General features: G+C 45.6%; 1 protein-coding gene across 1 annotated transcript in view; it reads left to right on the top strand.

The window, feature by feature from the left end:
- LOC109887024 (voltage-dependent T-type calcium channel subunit alpha-1H) overlaps positions 1-16660 on the top strand; it is a 77343-nt gene that overhangs the window by 48149 nt on the left and 12534 nt on the right. Inside the window, 5 exon segments of the mRNA XM_031813770.1 lie at positions 4379-4530; positions 5089-5198; positions 5697-5830; positions 9909-9979; positions 10626-10704. Coding sequence (XP_031669630.1) covers positions 4379-4530; positions 5089-5198; positions 5697-5830; positions 9909-9979; positions 10626-10704 — 546 coding nt within the window.

Below are 16660 nucleotides of genomic sequence, written 5' to 3'. Positions count from 1 at the left end.
TAAACCCTGCTACAGCTGATATCTCTACAGTATAAACCCTGCTACAGCTGATATCTCTATAGTATAAACCCTGCTACAGCTGACCTGATATCTCTATAGTATAAACCCTGCTACAGCTGATATCTCTATAGTATAAACCCTGCTACAGCTGACCTGATATCTCTACAGTATAAACCCTGCTACAGCTGACCTGATATCTCTATAGTATAAACCCTGCTACAGCTGATATCTCTACAGTATAAACCCTGCTACAGCTGATATCTCTACAGTATAAACCCTGCTACAGCTGACCTGATATCTCTATAGTATAAACCCTGCTACAGCTGACCTGATATCTCTATAGTATAAACCCTGCTACAGCTGATATCTCTACAGTATAAACCCTGCTACAGCTGATATCTCTATAGTATAAACCCTGCTACAGCTGATATCTCTACAGTATAAACCCTGCTACAGCTGATATCTCTACAGTATAAACCCTGCTACAGCTGACCTGATATCTCTATAGTATAAACCCTGCTACAGCTGATATCTCTACAGTATAAACCCTGCTACAGCTGACCTGATATCTCTACAGTATAAACCCTGCTACAGCTGATATCTCTACAGTATAAACCCTGCTACAGCTGACCTGATATCTCTATAGTATAAACCCTGCTACAGCTGACCTGATATCTCTATAGTATAAACCCTGCTACAGCTGACCTGATATCTCTACAGTATAAACCCTGCTACAACTGACCTGATATCTCTATAGTATAAACCCTGCTACAGCTGATATCTCTACAGTATAAACCCTGCTACAGCTGATATCTCTACAGTATAAACCCTGCTACAGCTGATATCTCTATAGTATAAACCCTGCTACAGCTGATATCTCTATAGTATAAACCCTGCTACAGCTGATATCTCTACAGTATAAACCCTGCTACAGCTGATATCTCTACAGTATAAACCCTGCTACAGCTGACCTGATATCTCTATAGTATAAACCCTGCTACAGCTGACCTGATATCTCTACAGTATAAACCCTGCTACAGCTGATATCTCTACAGTATAAACCCTGCTACAGCTGATATCTCTACAGTATAAACCCTGCTACAGCTGATATCTCTATAGTATAAACCCTGCTACAGCTGATATCTCTACAGTATAAACCCTGCTACAGCTGACCTGATATCTCTACAGTATAAACCCTGCTACAGCTGACCTGATATCTCTACAGTATAAACCCTGCTACAGCTGATATCTCTACAGTATAAACCCTGCTACAGCTGATATCTCTACAGTATAAACCCTGCTACAGCTGATATCTCTATAGTATAAACCCTGCTACAGCTGACCTGATATCTCTATAGTATAAACCCTGCTACAGCTGATATCTCTACAGTATAAACCCTGCTACAGCTGATATCTCTACAGTATAAACCCTGCTACAGCTGACCTGATATCTCTACAGTATAAACCCTGCTACAGCTGATATCTCTACAGTATAAACCCTGCTACAGCTGATATCTCTATAGTATAAACCCTGCTACAGCTGATATCTCTACAGTATAAACCCTGCTACAGCTGATATCTCTACAGTATAAACCCTGCTACAGCTGATATCTCTATAGTATAAACCCTGCTACAGCTGATATCTCTACAGTATTAACCCTGCTACAGCTGATATCTCTACAGTATAAACCCTGCTACAGCTGATATCTCTACAGTATAAACCCTGCTACAACTGACCTGATATCTCTATAGTATAAACCCTGCTACAGCTGATATCTCTACAGTATAAACCCTGCTACAGCTGATATCTCTATAGTATAAACCCTGCTACAGCTGATATCTCTATAGTATAAACCCTGCTACAGCTGACCTGATATCTCTACAGTATAAACCCTGCTACAGCTGATATCTCTACAGTATAAACCCTGCTACAGCTGATATCTCTACAGTATAAACCCTGCTACAGCTGACCTGATATCTCTATAGTATAAACCCTGCTACAGCTGATATCTCTACAGTATAAACCCTGCTACAGCTGACCTGATATCTCTACAGTATAAACCCTGCTACAGCTGATATCTCTACAGTATAAACCCTGCTACAGCTGATATCTCTACAGTATAAACCCTGCTACAGCTGACCTGATATCTCTACAGTATAAACCCTGCTACAGCTGATATCTCTACAGTATAAACCCTGCTACAGCTGATATCTCTATAGTATAAACCCTGCTACAGCTGATATCTCTACAGTATAAATCCTGCTACAGCTGATATCTCTACAGTATAAACCCTGCTACAGCTGACCTGATATCTCTACAGTATAAACGCTGCTACAACCCGACCTCAGGAGTAAATCTCAGTTGTCTTTTCATTCAGAGTTAGAGACAGCAGGTGCGGTAGAGAGAGAGAGAGAGAGTCGAAAACAGCAGGTCCGGTGAACATGTCAGGGTTTCATAGCCGCAGGCAGAACAGTTGAAACTGGAGCAGCAGCACGACCAGGTGGACTGGGGACTGCAAGGAGTCATCAGGTCAGGTAGTCCTGAGGCATGGTCCCAAAGGCTCAGGTCCTCCGGGAGGAGAGGGAGAGAGAGAGATAATTAGAGGGAGCATACTTTAATTCACACAGGACACCAGATTAGCTACGTTAGCTACATTAGCTACATTAGCTACGTATGCTACGTTAGCTACATTAGCTACATTATCTACGTTAGCTACGTTAGCTATATTAGCTACGCTATCTACGTTAGCTATGTATGCTACGTTAGCGACATTAGCTACGTTAACAACGTTAGCTACATTAACTATGTTAGCTACAGTAGCTACGTAAGCTACATTATCTACGTTAGCTACATTAGCTACATTAGCTATGTTAGCTACGTTAGCTACGTTAGCTATATAAGCTTCGTTAGCTAAATTAGCTCTGAATGTGGGCATGATGTCGGCCCATCGTTGGGACATGCATGATTAAGGTCTATACACCGACAGCAGCATCATCTCTCTAACAAACACTACTGTACGATGCAGTCGGTGCTACTGTACCGGTAAACATGAGACGGTATGGTCGGTGGTGTACCGGGAAAACATGGTTTGATGGGCAGCAGACTCAGAAACATAGCTGGAACCGTTGACCAATAGATAAATGGCATATTTTTAGACTTCAGGAATCACAACGCCACTAAGCGGTAGTCCAGCAGGCGTTGGGATGACCTCACGTGTTTGTCCAGTTTGTCTCAGCAGGGCTGGGGGTTCATTCAATATCAACATCAGCATCAATTGTATTGCTTTTTTAAAATGGTTCCATTATTTTGAATTAGGGCGAAAAAAAAAAAAATCTATCATTGAATTGAATTTGCACTTTCTGACTGAATTGACTGAATGTCAACTCCCAAACCATGTCTGTCTCATAGTTACTGTCTGTTACTGATGATGTCACAGTTACTGTCTGTTACTGATGATCTCATAGTTACTGTCTGTTACTGATGATGTCACAGTTACTGTCTGTTACTGATGATGTCATAGTTACTGTCTGTTACTGATGATGTCACAGTTACTGTCTGTTACTGATGATGTCACAGTTACTGTCTGTTACTGATTATCTCATAGTTACTGTCTGTTACTGATGATGTCACAGTTACAGTGTGTTACTGATGATGTCACAGTTACTGTCTGTTACTGATGAGCTCATAGTTACTGTCTGTTACTGATGATGTCACAGTTACTGTCTGTTACTGATGATGTCACAGTTACTGTCTGTTACTGATGAGGTCATAGTTACTGTCTGTTACTGATGATGTCACAGTTACTGTCTGTTACTGATGATGTCACAGTTACTGTCTGTTACTGATGATCTCATAGTTACTGTCTGTTACTGATGATGTCACAGTTACAGTGTGTTACTGATGATGTCACAGTTACTGTCTGTTACTGATGAGCTCATAGTTACTGTCTGTTACTGATGATGTCACAGTTACTGTCTGTTACTGATGATGTCACAGTTACTGTCTATTACTGATGATCTCATAGTTACTGTCTGTTACTGATGCTGTCACAGTTACTGTCTGTTACTGATGATGTCATAGTTACTGTCTATTACTGATGATGTCATAGTTACTGTCTGCTACTGAATGTCAACTCCCTCAGTAATGTCTCTGGTGATGTCACTCTGGTCCTCTGTCGTACGTGCCACGCCTGTGTGTATCTCTCTCTACGTGTAGGTGTTCTGACTGTGTGTGTGTGTGTGTGTTTGTGTGTGTGTGTGTGTGTGTGTGTGTGTGTGTGTGTGTGTGTGTGTGTGTGTGTGTGTGTGTGTGTGTGTGTGTGTGTGTGTGTGTGTGTGTGTGTGTGTGTGTGTGTGTGTGTGTGCGTGTGTGTTCCAGAGGCCCAACAGAGACCCTACTATGCAGACTACTCCCCTGTGCGTCTCACCATCCACACGTTGTGCACCAGCCACTACCTGGACCTCTTCATCACCATCATCATCGGCATCAACGTCGTCACCATGAGCATGGAGCATTACAACCAGCCACAGGTAACTATAGCAACCACACTAGAACCAGCCTCAGGTAACTATAGCAACCAACCTACAAACAGCCTCAAGTAACAATATAAACCACACCACAACCAGTCTCAGGTAACTATAGCAACCACACTACAACCAGCCGCAGGTAACTATCGCAACCACACTACTACCAGACTCAAATAACTATGGCAACCACACTACAACCAACCTCAGGTAACTATAGCAACCACACCACAACCAGCCTCGGGTAACTATAGCAACCACACTACAACCAGCCTCAGGTAACAGAAGTAACCCCGCACATTGGTAACTATAGTAACCACACTGCAAATATGTAACTTTGGTAACCATAGCAACAAGGAAAGTATGAAAATCAACCAACCGCTGCTACCCTTGATGGTCATACTATACTCTAATAGTGTTCTGTCTGGGTCTTCTGGAACCTTCTTACTTCTACAGGAGGTACTAACTGTGTGTGTGTCTGTGTTTGTGTTTGTGTGTGTGTGTGTGTGTGTGTGTGTGTGTGTGTGTGTGTGTGTGTGTGTGTGTGTGTGTGTGTGTGTCCAGTATCTGGAGGAGGCTCTGAAGTACTGTAACTACCTGTTTACCTGTATCTTCATCATCGAGACCCTGCTGAAACTAGTGGCCTTCGGACTGCACAGGTTCTTTAAAGACAGGTACACACACACACACACACACACACACACACACACACACACACACACACACACACACACACACACACACACACACACACACACACACACACACACACACACACACACACACACTACACACACACACATACACACACACTACTACACACACACTACACACACACACACTACACACACACTACACACACACACACACACTACACACACACACACACACTACACACACACACACACACAAACACACACACACACACACAAACACTGACACAAACACTCACTCGGTCATTGGATCTTGACACAAAAATGTGTGTGTGTGTGTGTGTACTGTGTGTGTTGGTTACTGTGTGTGTTGGTTACTGTGTGTGTGTGTGTGTGTGTGTGTGTGTGTGTCTGTGTGTGTGTGTGTGTGTGTGTGTGTGTGTGTGTGTGTGTGTGTGTGTGTGTGTGTGTGTGTGTGTGTGTGTGTGTGTGTGTGTGTGTGTGTGTGTGTATATCCAGGTGGAACCAGCTGGACCTGGCCATAGTGCTGCTGTCCATCATGGGCATCACTCTGGAGGAGCTGAAGATGAACGCATCGCTACCCATCAACCCCACCATCATCAGGATCATGAGAGTCCTGAGGATCGCTAGAGGTAAACACAGCCCTGAGGACCACTAGAGGTAGACACAGTCCTGAGGATCACTAGAGGTAGACACAGCCCTGAGGACACAGTCCTGAGGATCACTAGAGGTAGACACAGCCCTGAGGACACAGCCCTGAGGACCACTAGAGGTAGACACAGCCCTGAGGACACAGCCCTGAGGATCACTAGAGGTAGACACAGCCCTGAGGATCACTAGAGGTAGATACACAGCCCTGAGGACACAGCCCTGAGGATCACTAGAGGTAGACACAGCCCTGAGGACACAGCCCTGAGGATCACTAGAGGTAAACATAGTCCTGAGGACCACTAGAGGTAGACACAGCCCTGAGGACACAGCCCTGAGGACCCCTAGAGGTAGACACAGCCCTGAGGACCCCTAGAGGTAGTCACAGCCCTGAGGATCACTAGAGGTAGACACAGCCCTGAGGATCACTAGAGGTAGACACAGCCCTGAGGACCCCTAGAGGTAGACACAGCCCTGAGGATCACTAGAGGTAGACACAGCCCTGAGGACCACTAGAGGTAGACACAGCCCTGAGGACACAGCCCTGAGGATCACTAGAGGTAGACACAGCCCTGAGGATCACTAGAGGTAGACACACAGCCCTGAGGACCACTGGAGGTAGACACAGCCCTGACGATCACTAGAGATAGACACAGCCCTGAGGATCACTAGAGGTAGACACACAGCCATGAGGACCACTGGAGGTAGATACACAGCCTTGAGGACCACTAGAGGGACACACAGCCCGGAGGACCACTAGAGGTAGATACACAGCCCTGAGGACCACTAGAGGTAGACACACAGCCCTGAGGATCACTAGAGGTAGATACACAGCCCTGAGGACACAGCCCTGAGGATCACTAGAGGTAGACACAGCCCTGAGGACCACTAGAAGTAGACACAGTCCTGAGGACCACTAGAGGTAGACACAGCCCTGAGGACCACTAGAGGTAGACACAGTCCTGAGGATCACTAGAGGTAGACACAGCCCTGAGGATCACTAGAGGTAGACACAGCCCTGAGGACACAGCCCTGAGGACCACTAGAGGTAGACACAGCCCTGAGGATCACTAGAGGTAGACACAGTCCTGAGGATCACTAGAGGTAGACACAGCCCTGAGGACACAGTCCTGAGGATCACTAGAGGTAGACACAGCCCTGAGGACACAGCCCTGAGGACCACTAGAGGTAGACACAGCCCTGAGGACACAGCCCTGAGGATCACTAGAGGTAGACACAGCCCTGAGGATCACTAGAGGTAGATACACAGCCCTGAGGACACAGCCCTGAGGATCACTAGAGGTAGACACAGCCCTGAGGACACAGCCCTGAGGATCACTAGAGGTAAACATAGTCCTGAGGACCACTAGAGGTAGACACAGCCCTGAGGACACAGCCCTGAGGACCCCTAGAGGTAGACACAGCCCTGAGGACCCCTAGAGGTAGTCACAGCCCTGAGGATCACTAGAGGTAGACACAGCCCTGAGGATCACTAGAGGTAGACACAGCCCTGAGGACCCCTAGAGGTAGACACAGCCCTGAGGATCACTAGAGGTAGACACAGCCCTGAGGACCACTAGAGGTAGACACAGCCCTGAGGACACAGCCCTGAGGATCACTAGAGGTAGACACAGCCCTGAGGATCACTAGAGGTAGACACACAGCCCTGAGGACCACTGGAGGTAGACACAGCCCTGACGATCACTAGAGATAGACACAGCCCTGAGGATCACTAGAGGTAGACACACAGCCATGAGGACCACTGGAGGTAGATACACAGCCTTGAGGACCACTAGAGGGACACACAGCCCGGAGGACCACTAGAGGTAGATACACAGCCCTGAGGACCACTAGAGGTAGACACACAGCCCTGAGGATCACTAGAGGTAGATACACAGCCCTGAGGACACAGCCCTGAGGATCACTAGAGGTAGACACAGCCCTGAGGACCACTAGAAGTAGACACAGTCCTGAGGACCACTAGAGGTAGACACAGCCCTGAGGACCACTAGAGGTAGACACAGTCCTGAGGATCACTAGAGGTAGACACAGCCCTGAGGATCACTAGAGGTAGACACAGCCCTGAGGACACAGCCCTGAGGACCACTAGAGGTAGACACAGCCCTGAGGATCACTAGAGGTAGACACAGCCCTGAGGACCACTAGAGGTAGACACAGCCCTGAGGACCACTAGAGGTAGACACAGCCCTGAGGATCACTAGAGGTAGACACAGAGCCCTGAGGATCACTAGAGGTAGATACACAGCCCTGAGGATCACTAGAGATAGACACAGCCCTGAGGACACAGCCCTGAGGATCACTAGAGGTAGACACAGCCCTGAGGATCACTAGAGGTAGACACAGACCTGAGGATCACTAGAGGTAGACACAGCCCTGAGGACCACTAGAGGTAGACACAGCCCTGAGGACACAGCCCTGAGGATCACTAGAGCCCTGAGGAAAAGCTGTTGAAGATGGCTATAGTGTTGTGTTGTCTCTCTCCTCAGTGTTGGAGCTGTTGAAGATGGTAGTAGGGAGTGTTGTCTCTCTCCTCAGTGTTGAAGCTGTTGAAGATGGCTATAGTGTTGTGTTGTCTCTCTCCTCAGTGTTGAAGATGGCTATAGTGTTGTGTTGTCTCTCTCCTCAGTGTTGAAGCTGTTGAAGATGGCTATAGTGTTGTGTTGTCTCTCTCTTCAGTATTGTAGCTGTTGAAGATGGCTATAGTGTTGTGTTGTCTCTCTGCTCAGTGTTGAAGATGGCTATAGTGTTGTGTTGTCTCTCTCCTCAGTGTTGAAGATGGCTATAGTGTTGTGTTGTCTCTCTCCTCAGTGTTGAAGATGGCTATAGTGTTGTGTTGTCTCTCTCCTCAGTGTTGAAGATGGCTATAGTGTTGTGTTGTCCCTCTCCTCAGTGTTGAAGCTGTTGAAGATGGCTATAGTGTTGTGTTGTCTCTCTCCTCAGTGTTGGAGCTGTTTAAGATGGCTATAGTGTTGTGTTGTCTCTCTCCTCAGTGTTGAAGATGGCTATAGTGTTGTGTTGTCTCTCTCCTCAGTGTTGAAGCTGTTGAAGATGTCTATAGTGTTGTGTTGTCTCTCTCCTCAGTGTTGAAGATGGCTATAGTGTTGTGTTGTCTCTCTCCTCAGTGTTGAAGCTGTTGAAGATGGCTATAGTGTTGTGTTGTCTCTCTCCTCAGTGTTGTAGCTGTTGAAGATGGCTATAGTGTTGTGTTGTCTCTCTCCTCAGTGTTGAAGATGGCTATAGTGTTGTGTTGTCTCTCTCCTCAGTGTTGAAGATGGCTATAGTGTTGTGTTGTCTCTCTCCTCAGTGTTGGAGCCGTTGAAGATGGCTATAGTGTTGTGTTGTCTCTCTCCTCAGTGTTGAAGATGGCTATAGTGTTGTGTTGTCCCTCTCCTCAGTGTTGAAGCAGTTGAAGATGGCTATAGTGTTGTGTTGTCTCTCTCCTCAGTGTTGAAGATGCCTATAGTGTTGTGTTGTCTCTCTCCTCAGTGTTGGAGCTGTTGAAGATGGCTATAGTGTTGTGTTGTCTCTCTCCTCAGTGTTGAAGATGGCTATAGTGTTGTGTTGTCTCTCTCCTCAGTGTTGAAGATGGCTATAGTGTTGTGTTGTCTCTCTCCTCAGTGTTGTAGCTGTTGAAAATGGCTATAGTGTTGTGTTGTCTCTCTCCTCAGTGTTGGAGCTGTTGAAGATGGCTATAGTGTTGTGTTGTCTCTCTCCACAGTGTTGGAGCTGTTGAAGATGGCTATAGTGTTGTGTTGTCTCTCTCCTCAGTGTTGGAGCTGTTGAAGATGGCTATAGTGTTGTGTTGTCTCTCTCCTCAGTGTTGGAGCTGTTGAAGATGGCTATAGTGTTGTGTTGTCTCCCTCCTCAGTGTTGAAGCTGTTGAAGATGGCTATAGTGGTGTGTTGTCTCTCTCCTCAGTGTTGAAGATGGCTATAGTGTTGTGTTGTCTCTCTCCTCAGTGTTGAAAATGGCTATAGTGTTGTGTTGTCTCTCTCCTCAGTGTTGAAGATGGCTATAGTGTTGTGTTGTCTCTCTCCTCAGTGTTGAAGCTGTTGAAGATGGCTACAGGGATGAGAGCTCTTCTGGACACGGTCATGCAGGCCTTGCCACAGGTAACGTACGCACGTGTGTGTGTGTACTGTACCTGACCGTGTGTGTGTGTACTGTACCTGACCGTGTGTGTGTGTACTGTACCTGACCGTGTGTGTGTGTACTGTACCTGACCGTGTGTGTGTGTACTGTACCTGACCGAGTGTGTGTGTGTACTGTACCTGACCGTGTGTGTGTGTACTGTACCTGACCGTGTGTGTGTGTACTGTACCTGACCGTGTGTGTGTGTGTGTGTACTGTACCTGACCGTGTGCGTGTGTACTGTACCTGACCGTGTGTGTGTGTACTGTACCTGACCGTGTGTGTGTGTACTGTACCTGACCGTGTGTGTGTGTGTGTGTGCGTGGTGTGTGTACTGTACCTGGCCGTGTGTGTGTGTGTGTGTGTGTGTGTGTGTGTGTGTGTGTGTGTGTGTGTGTGTGTGTGTGTGTACTGTACCTGACCGTGTGTGTGTGTATGTGTACTGTACCTGACCGTGTGTGTGTGTGTGTGTGTGTGTGTGTACTGTACCTGACCGTGTGTGTGTGTACTGTACCTGACCGTGTGTGTGTGTGTGCGTGGTGTGTGTACTGTACCTGGCCGTGTGTGTGTGTGTGTGTGTGTGTGTGTGTGTGTGTGTAATATCTAACATCCTGTCGGTCTCTCTAGGTGGGGAATCTGGGTCTGCTCTTCATGTTGCTGTTCTTCATCTACGCAGCACTGGGAGTTGAGCTGTTTGGGAAACTGGGTCAGTCACACTATCTCTACCTCCCTCTCTCTCTCTCTCTCTCTGTCTCTCTCTTTGTCTCTCACTCACTCACTCTCTCTCTCTCTCTCTCTCTCTGTCTCTCTCTCTCTGTCTCTCTCTTTGTCTCTCACTCTCTCTCTCTCTCTGTCTCTCTCTTTGTCTCTCACTCACTCTCTCTCTCTCTCTCTCTCTGTCTCTCTTTCTCTCTCTCTCTCTTGCTGCCGCAGTTAAAGTTTCAGCGAATACACTCACCACTGCAGTCACGAATCACCAAATACTTTTTCTCACAATCTCTTTCTCTCTCTCTCCTTTTCTCTGTCTCTCCCTCTCTCTTTCTCTCCTTCTCTCTGTCTCTTTCTTTCTCTCTATGTCTCTCTCTATGTCTCTGTCTCTCTTTCTGTCTCTCCCTCTCTGTCTCTCTGTCTCTCTCTCTCTGTCTCTCCCTCTCTGTCTCTCTCTTGCTCTCTCTCTGTCTCTCCTTCTCTCTCCCTCTTTCTCTGTGTCTGTCTCTTTCTTTCTCTCTCCCTGTCTCTGTCTCTCTTTCCCTCTCTCTCTCTCTCACATTTCTCTCTCTCTCTCTCTCTCTCTCTCTCTCTCTCTCTCTCTCTCTCTCTCTCTCTCTCTCTCTCTCTCCCTCTCTCTGTCTCTCCCTCTCGCTGTCTCTCTATCTCCCTCTCTCTGTCTCTCCCTCTCTCTGTCTCTCCCTCTCGCTGTCTCTCTCTCCCTCTCTCTGTCTCTCTCTCTATCTATCTGTTTCTCCCTCTGTGTCTCTCCCTCTCTCTCTCTCTAACACACTTTGGAAGGTATTTAGTTGACAGTGTATTTTTCTCTACTCTGGGGGATTTTAAGAGAGAATAGTGTAGGATGAATCTGTAGTAGAGAGTAGGGCTGGAGGAGAAGAGAATAGTACAGGATGAATCTGTATTAGAGAGTAGGGCTGGAGGAGAAGAGAATAGTACAGGATGAATCTGTATTAGAGAGTAGGGCTGGAGGAGAAGAGAATAGTACAGGATGAATCTGTATTAGAGAGTAGGGCTGGAGGAGAAGAGACAGAGAGAATAGTACAGGATGAATCTGTATTAGAGAGTAGGGCTGGAGGAGAAGAGAATAGTACAGGATGAATCTGTATTAGAGAGTAGGGCTGGAGGAGAAGAGAATAGTACAGGATGAATCTGTATTAGAGAGTAGGGCTGGAGGAGAAGAGAATAGTACAGGATGAATCTGTATTATTATTATTATTATTATTTTTTTTTTTTTCACCTTTATTTAACCAGGTAGGCTAGTTGAGAACAAGTTCTCATTTGCAACTGCGACCTGGCCAAGATAAAGCATAGCAGTGTGAGCATACAACAAAGAGTTACACATGGAGTAAACAATTAACAAGTCAATAACACAGTAGAAAACAAAGGGGGGGGTCTATATACAATGTGTGCAAAAGGCATGAGGAGGTAGGCAAATAATTACAATTTTGCAGATTAACACTGGAGTGATAAAAGATCAGATGGTCATGTACAGGTAGAGATATTGGTGTGCAGAAGAGCAGAAAAGTAAATAAATAAAAACAGTATGGGGATGAGGTAGGTGAAAAGGGTGGGCTATTTACCAATAGACTATGTACAGCTGCAGCGATCGGTTAGCTGCTCAGATAGCTGATGTTTGAAGTTGGTGAGGGAGATAAAAGTCTCCAACTTCAGCGATTTTTGCAATTCGTTCCAGTCACAGGCAGCAGAGTACTGGAACGAAAGGCGGCCAAATGAGGTGTTGGCTTTAGGGATGATCAGTGAGATACACCTGCTGGAGCGCGTGCTACGGATGGGTGTTGCCATCGTGACCAGTGAGCTGAGATAAGGCGGAGCTTTACCTAGCATAGACTTGTAGATGAGCATAGACTTGTAGATTAGAGAGTAGGGCTGGAGGAGAAGAGAATAGTACAGGATGAATCTGTATTAGAGAGTAGGGCTGGAGGAGAAGAGAATAGTACAGGATGAATCTGTATTAGAGAGTAGGGCTGGAGGAGAAGAGACAGAGAGAATAGTATAGGATGAATCTGTATTAGAGAGTAGGGCTGGAGGAGAAGAGACAGAGAGAATAGTACAGGATGAATCTGTATTAGAGAGTAGGGCTGGAGGAGAAGAGACAGAGAGAATAGGACAGGATGAATCTGTATTAGAGAGTAGGGCTGGAGGAGAAGAGACAGAGAGAATAGTACAGGATGAATCTGTATTAGAGAGTAGGGCTGGAGGAGAAGAGAATAGTACAGGATGAATCTGTATTAGAGAGTAGGGCTGGAGGAGAAGAGACAGAGAGAATAGTATAGGATGAATCTGTATTAGAGAGTAGGGCTGGAGGAGAAGAGAATAGTACAGGATGAATCTGTATTAGAGAGTAGGGCTGGAGGAGAAGAGAATAGTACAGGATGAATCTGTATTAGAGAGTAGGGCTGGAGGAGAAGAGAATAGTACAGGATAAATCTGTATTAGAGAGTAGGGCTGGAGGAGAAGAGACAGAGAGAATAGTACAGGATGAATCTGTATTAGAGAGTAGGGCTGGAGGAGAAGAGAATAGTACAGGATGAATCTGTATTAGAGAGTAGGGCTGGAGGAGAAGAGACAGAGAGAATAGTACAGGATGAATCTGTATTAGAGAGTAGGGCTGGAGGAGAAGAGAATAGTACAGGATGAATCTGTATTAGAGAGTAGGGCTGGAGGAGAAGAGACAGAGAGAATAGTACAGGATGAATCTGTATTAGAGAGTAGGGCTGGAGGAGAAGAGAATAGTACAGGATGAATCTGTATTAGAGAGTGGGGCTGGAGGAGAAGAGAATAGTACAGGATGAATCTGTATTAGAGAGTAGGGCTGGAGGAGAAGAGACAGAGAGAATAGTACAGGATGAATCTGTATTAGAGAGTAGGGCTGGAGGAGAAGAGACAGAGAGAATAGTACAGGATGAATCTGTATTAGAGAGTAGGGCTGGAGGAGAAGAGAATAGTACAGGATGAATCTGTATTAGAGAGTAGGGCTGGAGGAGAAGAGAATAGTACAGGATGAATCTGTATTAGAGAGTAGGGCTGGAGGAGAAGAGACAGAGAGAATAGTACAGGATGAATCTGTATTAGAGAGTAGGGCTGGAGGAGAAGAGACAGAGAGAATAGTACAGGATGAATCTGTATTAGAGAGTAGGGCTGGAGGAGAAGAGAATAGTACAGGATGAATCTGTATTAGAGAGTAGGGCTGGAGGAGAAGAGAATAGTACAGGATGAATCTGTATTAGAGAGTAGGGCTGGAGGAGAAGAGACAGAGAGAATAGTACAGGATGAATCTGTATTAGAGAGTAGGGCTGGTGGAGAAGAGAATAGTACAGGATGAATCTGTATTAGAGAGTAGGGCTGGAGGAGAAGAGAATAGTACAGGATGAATCTGTATTAGAGAGTAGGGCTGGAGGAGAAGAGAATAGTACAGGATGAATCTGTATTAGAGAGTAGGGCTGGAGGAGAAGAGAATAGTACAGGATGAATCTGTATTAGAGAGTAGGGCTGGAGGAGAAGAGAATAGTACAGGATGAATCTGTATTAGAGAGTAGGGCTGGAGGAGAAGAGAATAGTACAGGATGAATCTGTATTAGAGAGTAGGGCTGGAGGAGAAGAGACAGAGAGAATAGTACAGGATGAATCTCTATTAGAGAGTAGGGCTGGAGGAGAAGAGACAGAGAGAATAGTACAGGATGAATCTGTATTAGAGAGTATTGCTGGAGGAGAAGAGAATAGTACAGGATGAATCTGTATTAGAGAGTAGGGCTGGAGGAGAAGAGAATAGTACAGGATAAATCTGTATTAGAGAGTAGGGCTGGAGGAGAAGAGAATAGTACAGGATGAATCTGTATTAGAGAGTAGGGCTGGAGGAGAAGAGAATAGTACAGGATGAATCTGTATTAGAGAGTAGGGCTGGAGGAGAAGAGACAGAGAGAATAGTACAGGATGAATCTGTATTAGAGAGTAGGGCTGGAGGAGAAGAGAATAGTACAGGATGAATCTGTATTAGAGAGTAGGGCTGGAGGAGAGGAGACAGAGAGAATAGTACAGGATGAATCTGTATTAGAGAGTAGGGCTGGAGGAGAAGAGAATAGTACAGGATGAATCTGTATTAGAGAGTAGGGCTGGAGGAGAAGAGAATAGTACAGGATGAATCTGTATTAGAGAGTAGGGCTGGAGGAGAAGAGACAGAGAGAATAGTACAGGATGAATCTGTATTAGAGAGTAGGGCTGGAGGAGAAGAGACAGAGAGAATAGTACAGGATGAATCTGTATTAGAGAGTAGGGCTGGAGGAGAAGAGACAGAGAGAATAGTACAGGATGAATCTGTATTAGAGAGTAGGGCTGGTGGAGAAGAGAATAGTACAGGATGAATCTGTATTAGAGAGTAGGGCTGGAGGAGAAGAGAATAGTACAGGATGAATCTGTATTAGAGAGTAGGGCTGGAGGAGAAGAGAATAGTACAGGATGAATCTGTATTAGAGAGTAGGGCTGGAGGAGAAGAGAATAGTACAGGATGAATCTGTATTAGAGAGTAGGGCTGGAGGAGAAGAGAATAGGACAGGATGAATCTGTATTAGAGAGTAGGGCTGGAGGAGAAGAGAATAGTACAGGATGAATCTGTATTAGAGAGTAGGGCTGGAGGAGAAGAGACAGAGAGAATAGTACAGGATGAATCTCTATTAGAGAGTAGGGCTGGAGGAGAAGAGACAGAGAGAATAGTACAGGATGAATCTGTATTAGAGAGTATTGCTGGAGGAGAAGAGAATAGTACAGGATGAATCTGTATTAGAGAGTAGGGCTGGAGGAGAAGAGAATAGTACAGGATAAATCTGTATTAGAGAGTAGGGCTGGAGGAGAAGAGAATAGTACAGGATGAATCTGTATTAGAGAGTAGGGCTGGAGGAGAAGAGAATAGTACAGGATGAATCTGTATTAGAGAGTAGGGCTGGAGGAGAAGAGAATAGTACAGGATGAATCTGTATTAGAGAGTAGGGCTGGAGGAGAGGAGACAGAGAGAATAGTACAGGATGAATCTGTATTAGAGAGTAGGGCTGGAGGAGAAGAGAATAGTACAGGATGAATCTGTATTAGAGAGTAGGGCTGGAGGAGAAGAGAATAGTACAGGATGAATCTGTATTAGAGAGTAGGGCTGGAGGAGAAGAGACAGAGAGAATAGTACAGGATGAATCTGTATTAGAGAGTAGGGCTGGAGGAGAAGAGACAGAGAGAATAGTACAGGATGAATCTGTATTAGAGAGTAGGGCTGGAGGAGAAGAGAATAGTACAGGATGAATCTGTATTAGAGAGTAGGGCTGGAGGAGAAGAGAATAGTACAGGATGAATCTGTATTAGAGAGTAGGGCTGGAGGAGAAGAGACAGAGAGAATAGTACAGGATGAATCTGTATTAGAGAGTAGGGCTGGAGGAGAAGAGACAGAGAGAATAGTACAGGATGAATCTGTATTAGAGAGTAGGGCTGGAGGAGAAGAGAATAGTACAGGATGAATCTGTATTAGAGAGTAGGGCTGGAGGAGAAGAGAATAGTACAGGATGAATCTGTATTAGAGAGTAGGGCTGGAGGAGAAGAGACAGAGAGAATAGTACAGGATGAATCTGTATTAGAGAGTAGGGCTGGAGGAGAAGAGAATAGTACAGGATGAATCTGTATTAGAGAGTAGGGCTGGAGGAGAAGAGACAGAGAGAATAGTACAGGATGAATCTGTATTAGAGAGTAGGGCTGGAGGAGAGAGAATAGTACAGGATGAATCTGTATTAGAGAGTAGGGCTGGAGGAGAAGAGAATAGTACAGGATGAATCTGTATTAGAGAGTAGGGCTGGAGGAGAAGAGACAGAGAGAATAGTACAGGATGAATCTGTATTAGAGAGTAGGGCTGGAGGAGAAGAGAATAGTACAGGATGAATCTG

This window comes from Oncorhynchus kisutch, unplaced genomic scaffold (genome assembly GCF_002021735.2).
Source record: "Oncorhynchus kisutch isolate 150728-3 unplaced genomic scaffold, Okis_V2 Okis06b-Okis10b_hom, whole genome shotgun sequence".
In the NCBI taxonomy this organism is placed as follows: Eukaryota; Metazoa; Chordata; class Actinopteri; order Salmoniformes; family Salmonidae; genus Oncorhynchus; species Oncorhynchus kisutch.
Note: the sequence above shows the minus strand (reverse complement) of the source record. Positions and strands in the feature narration are given on the sequence as shown.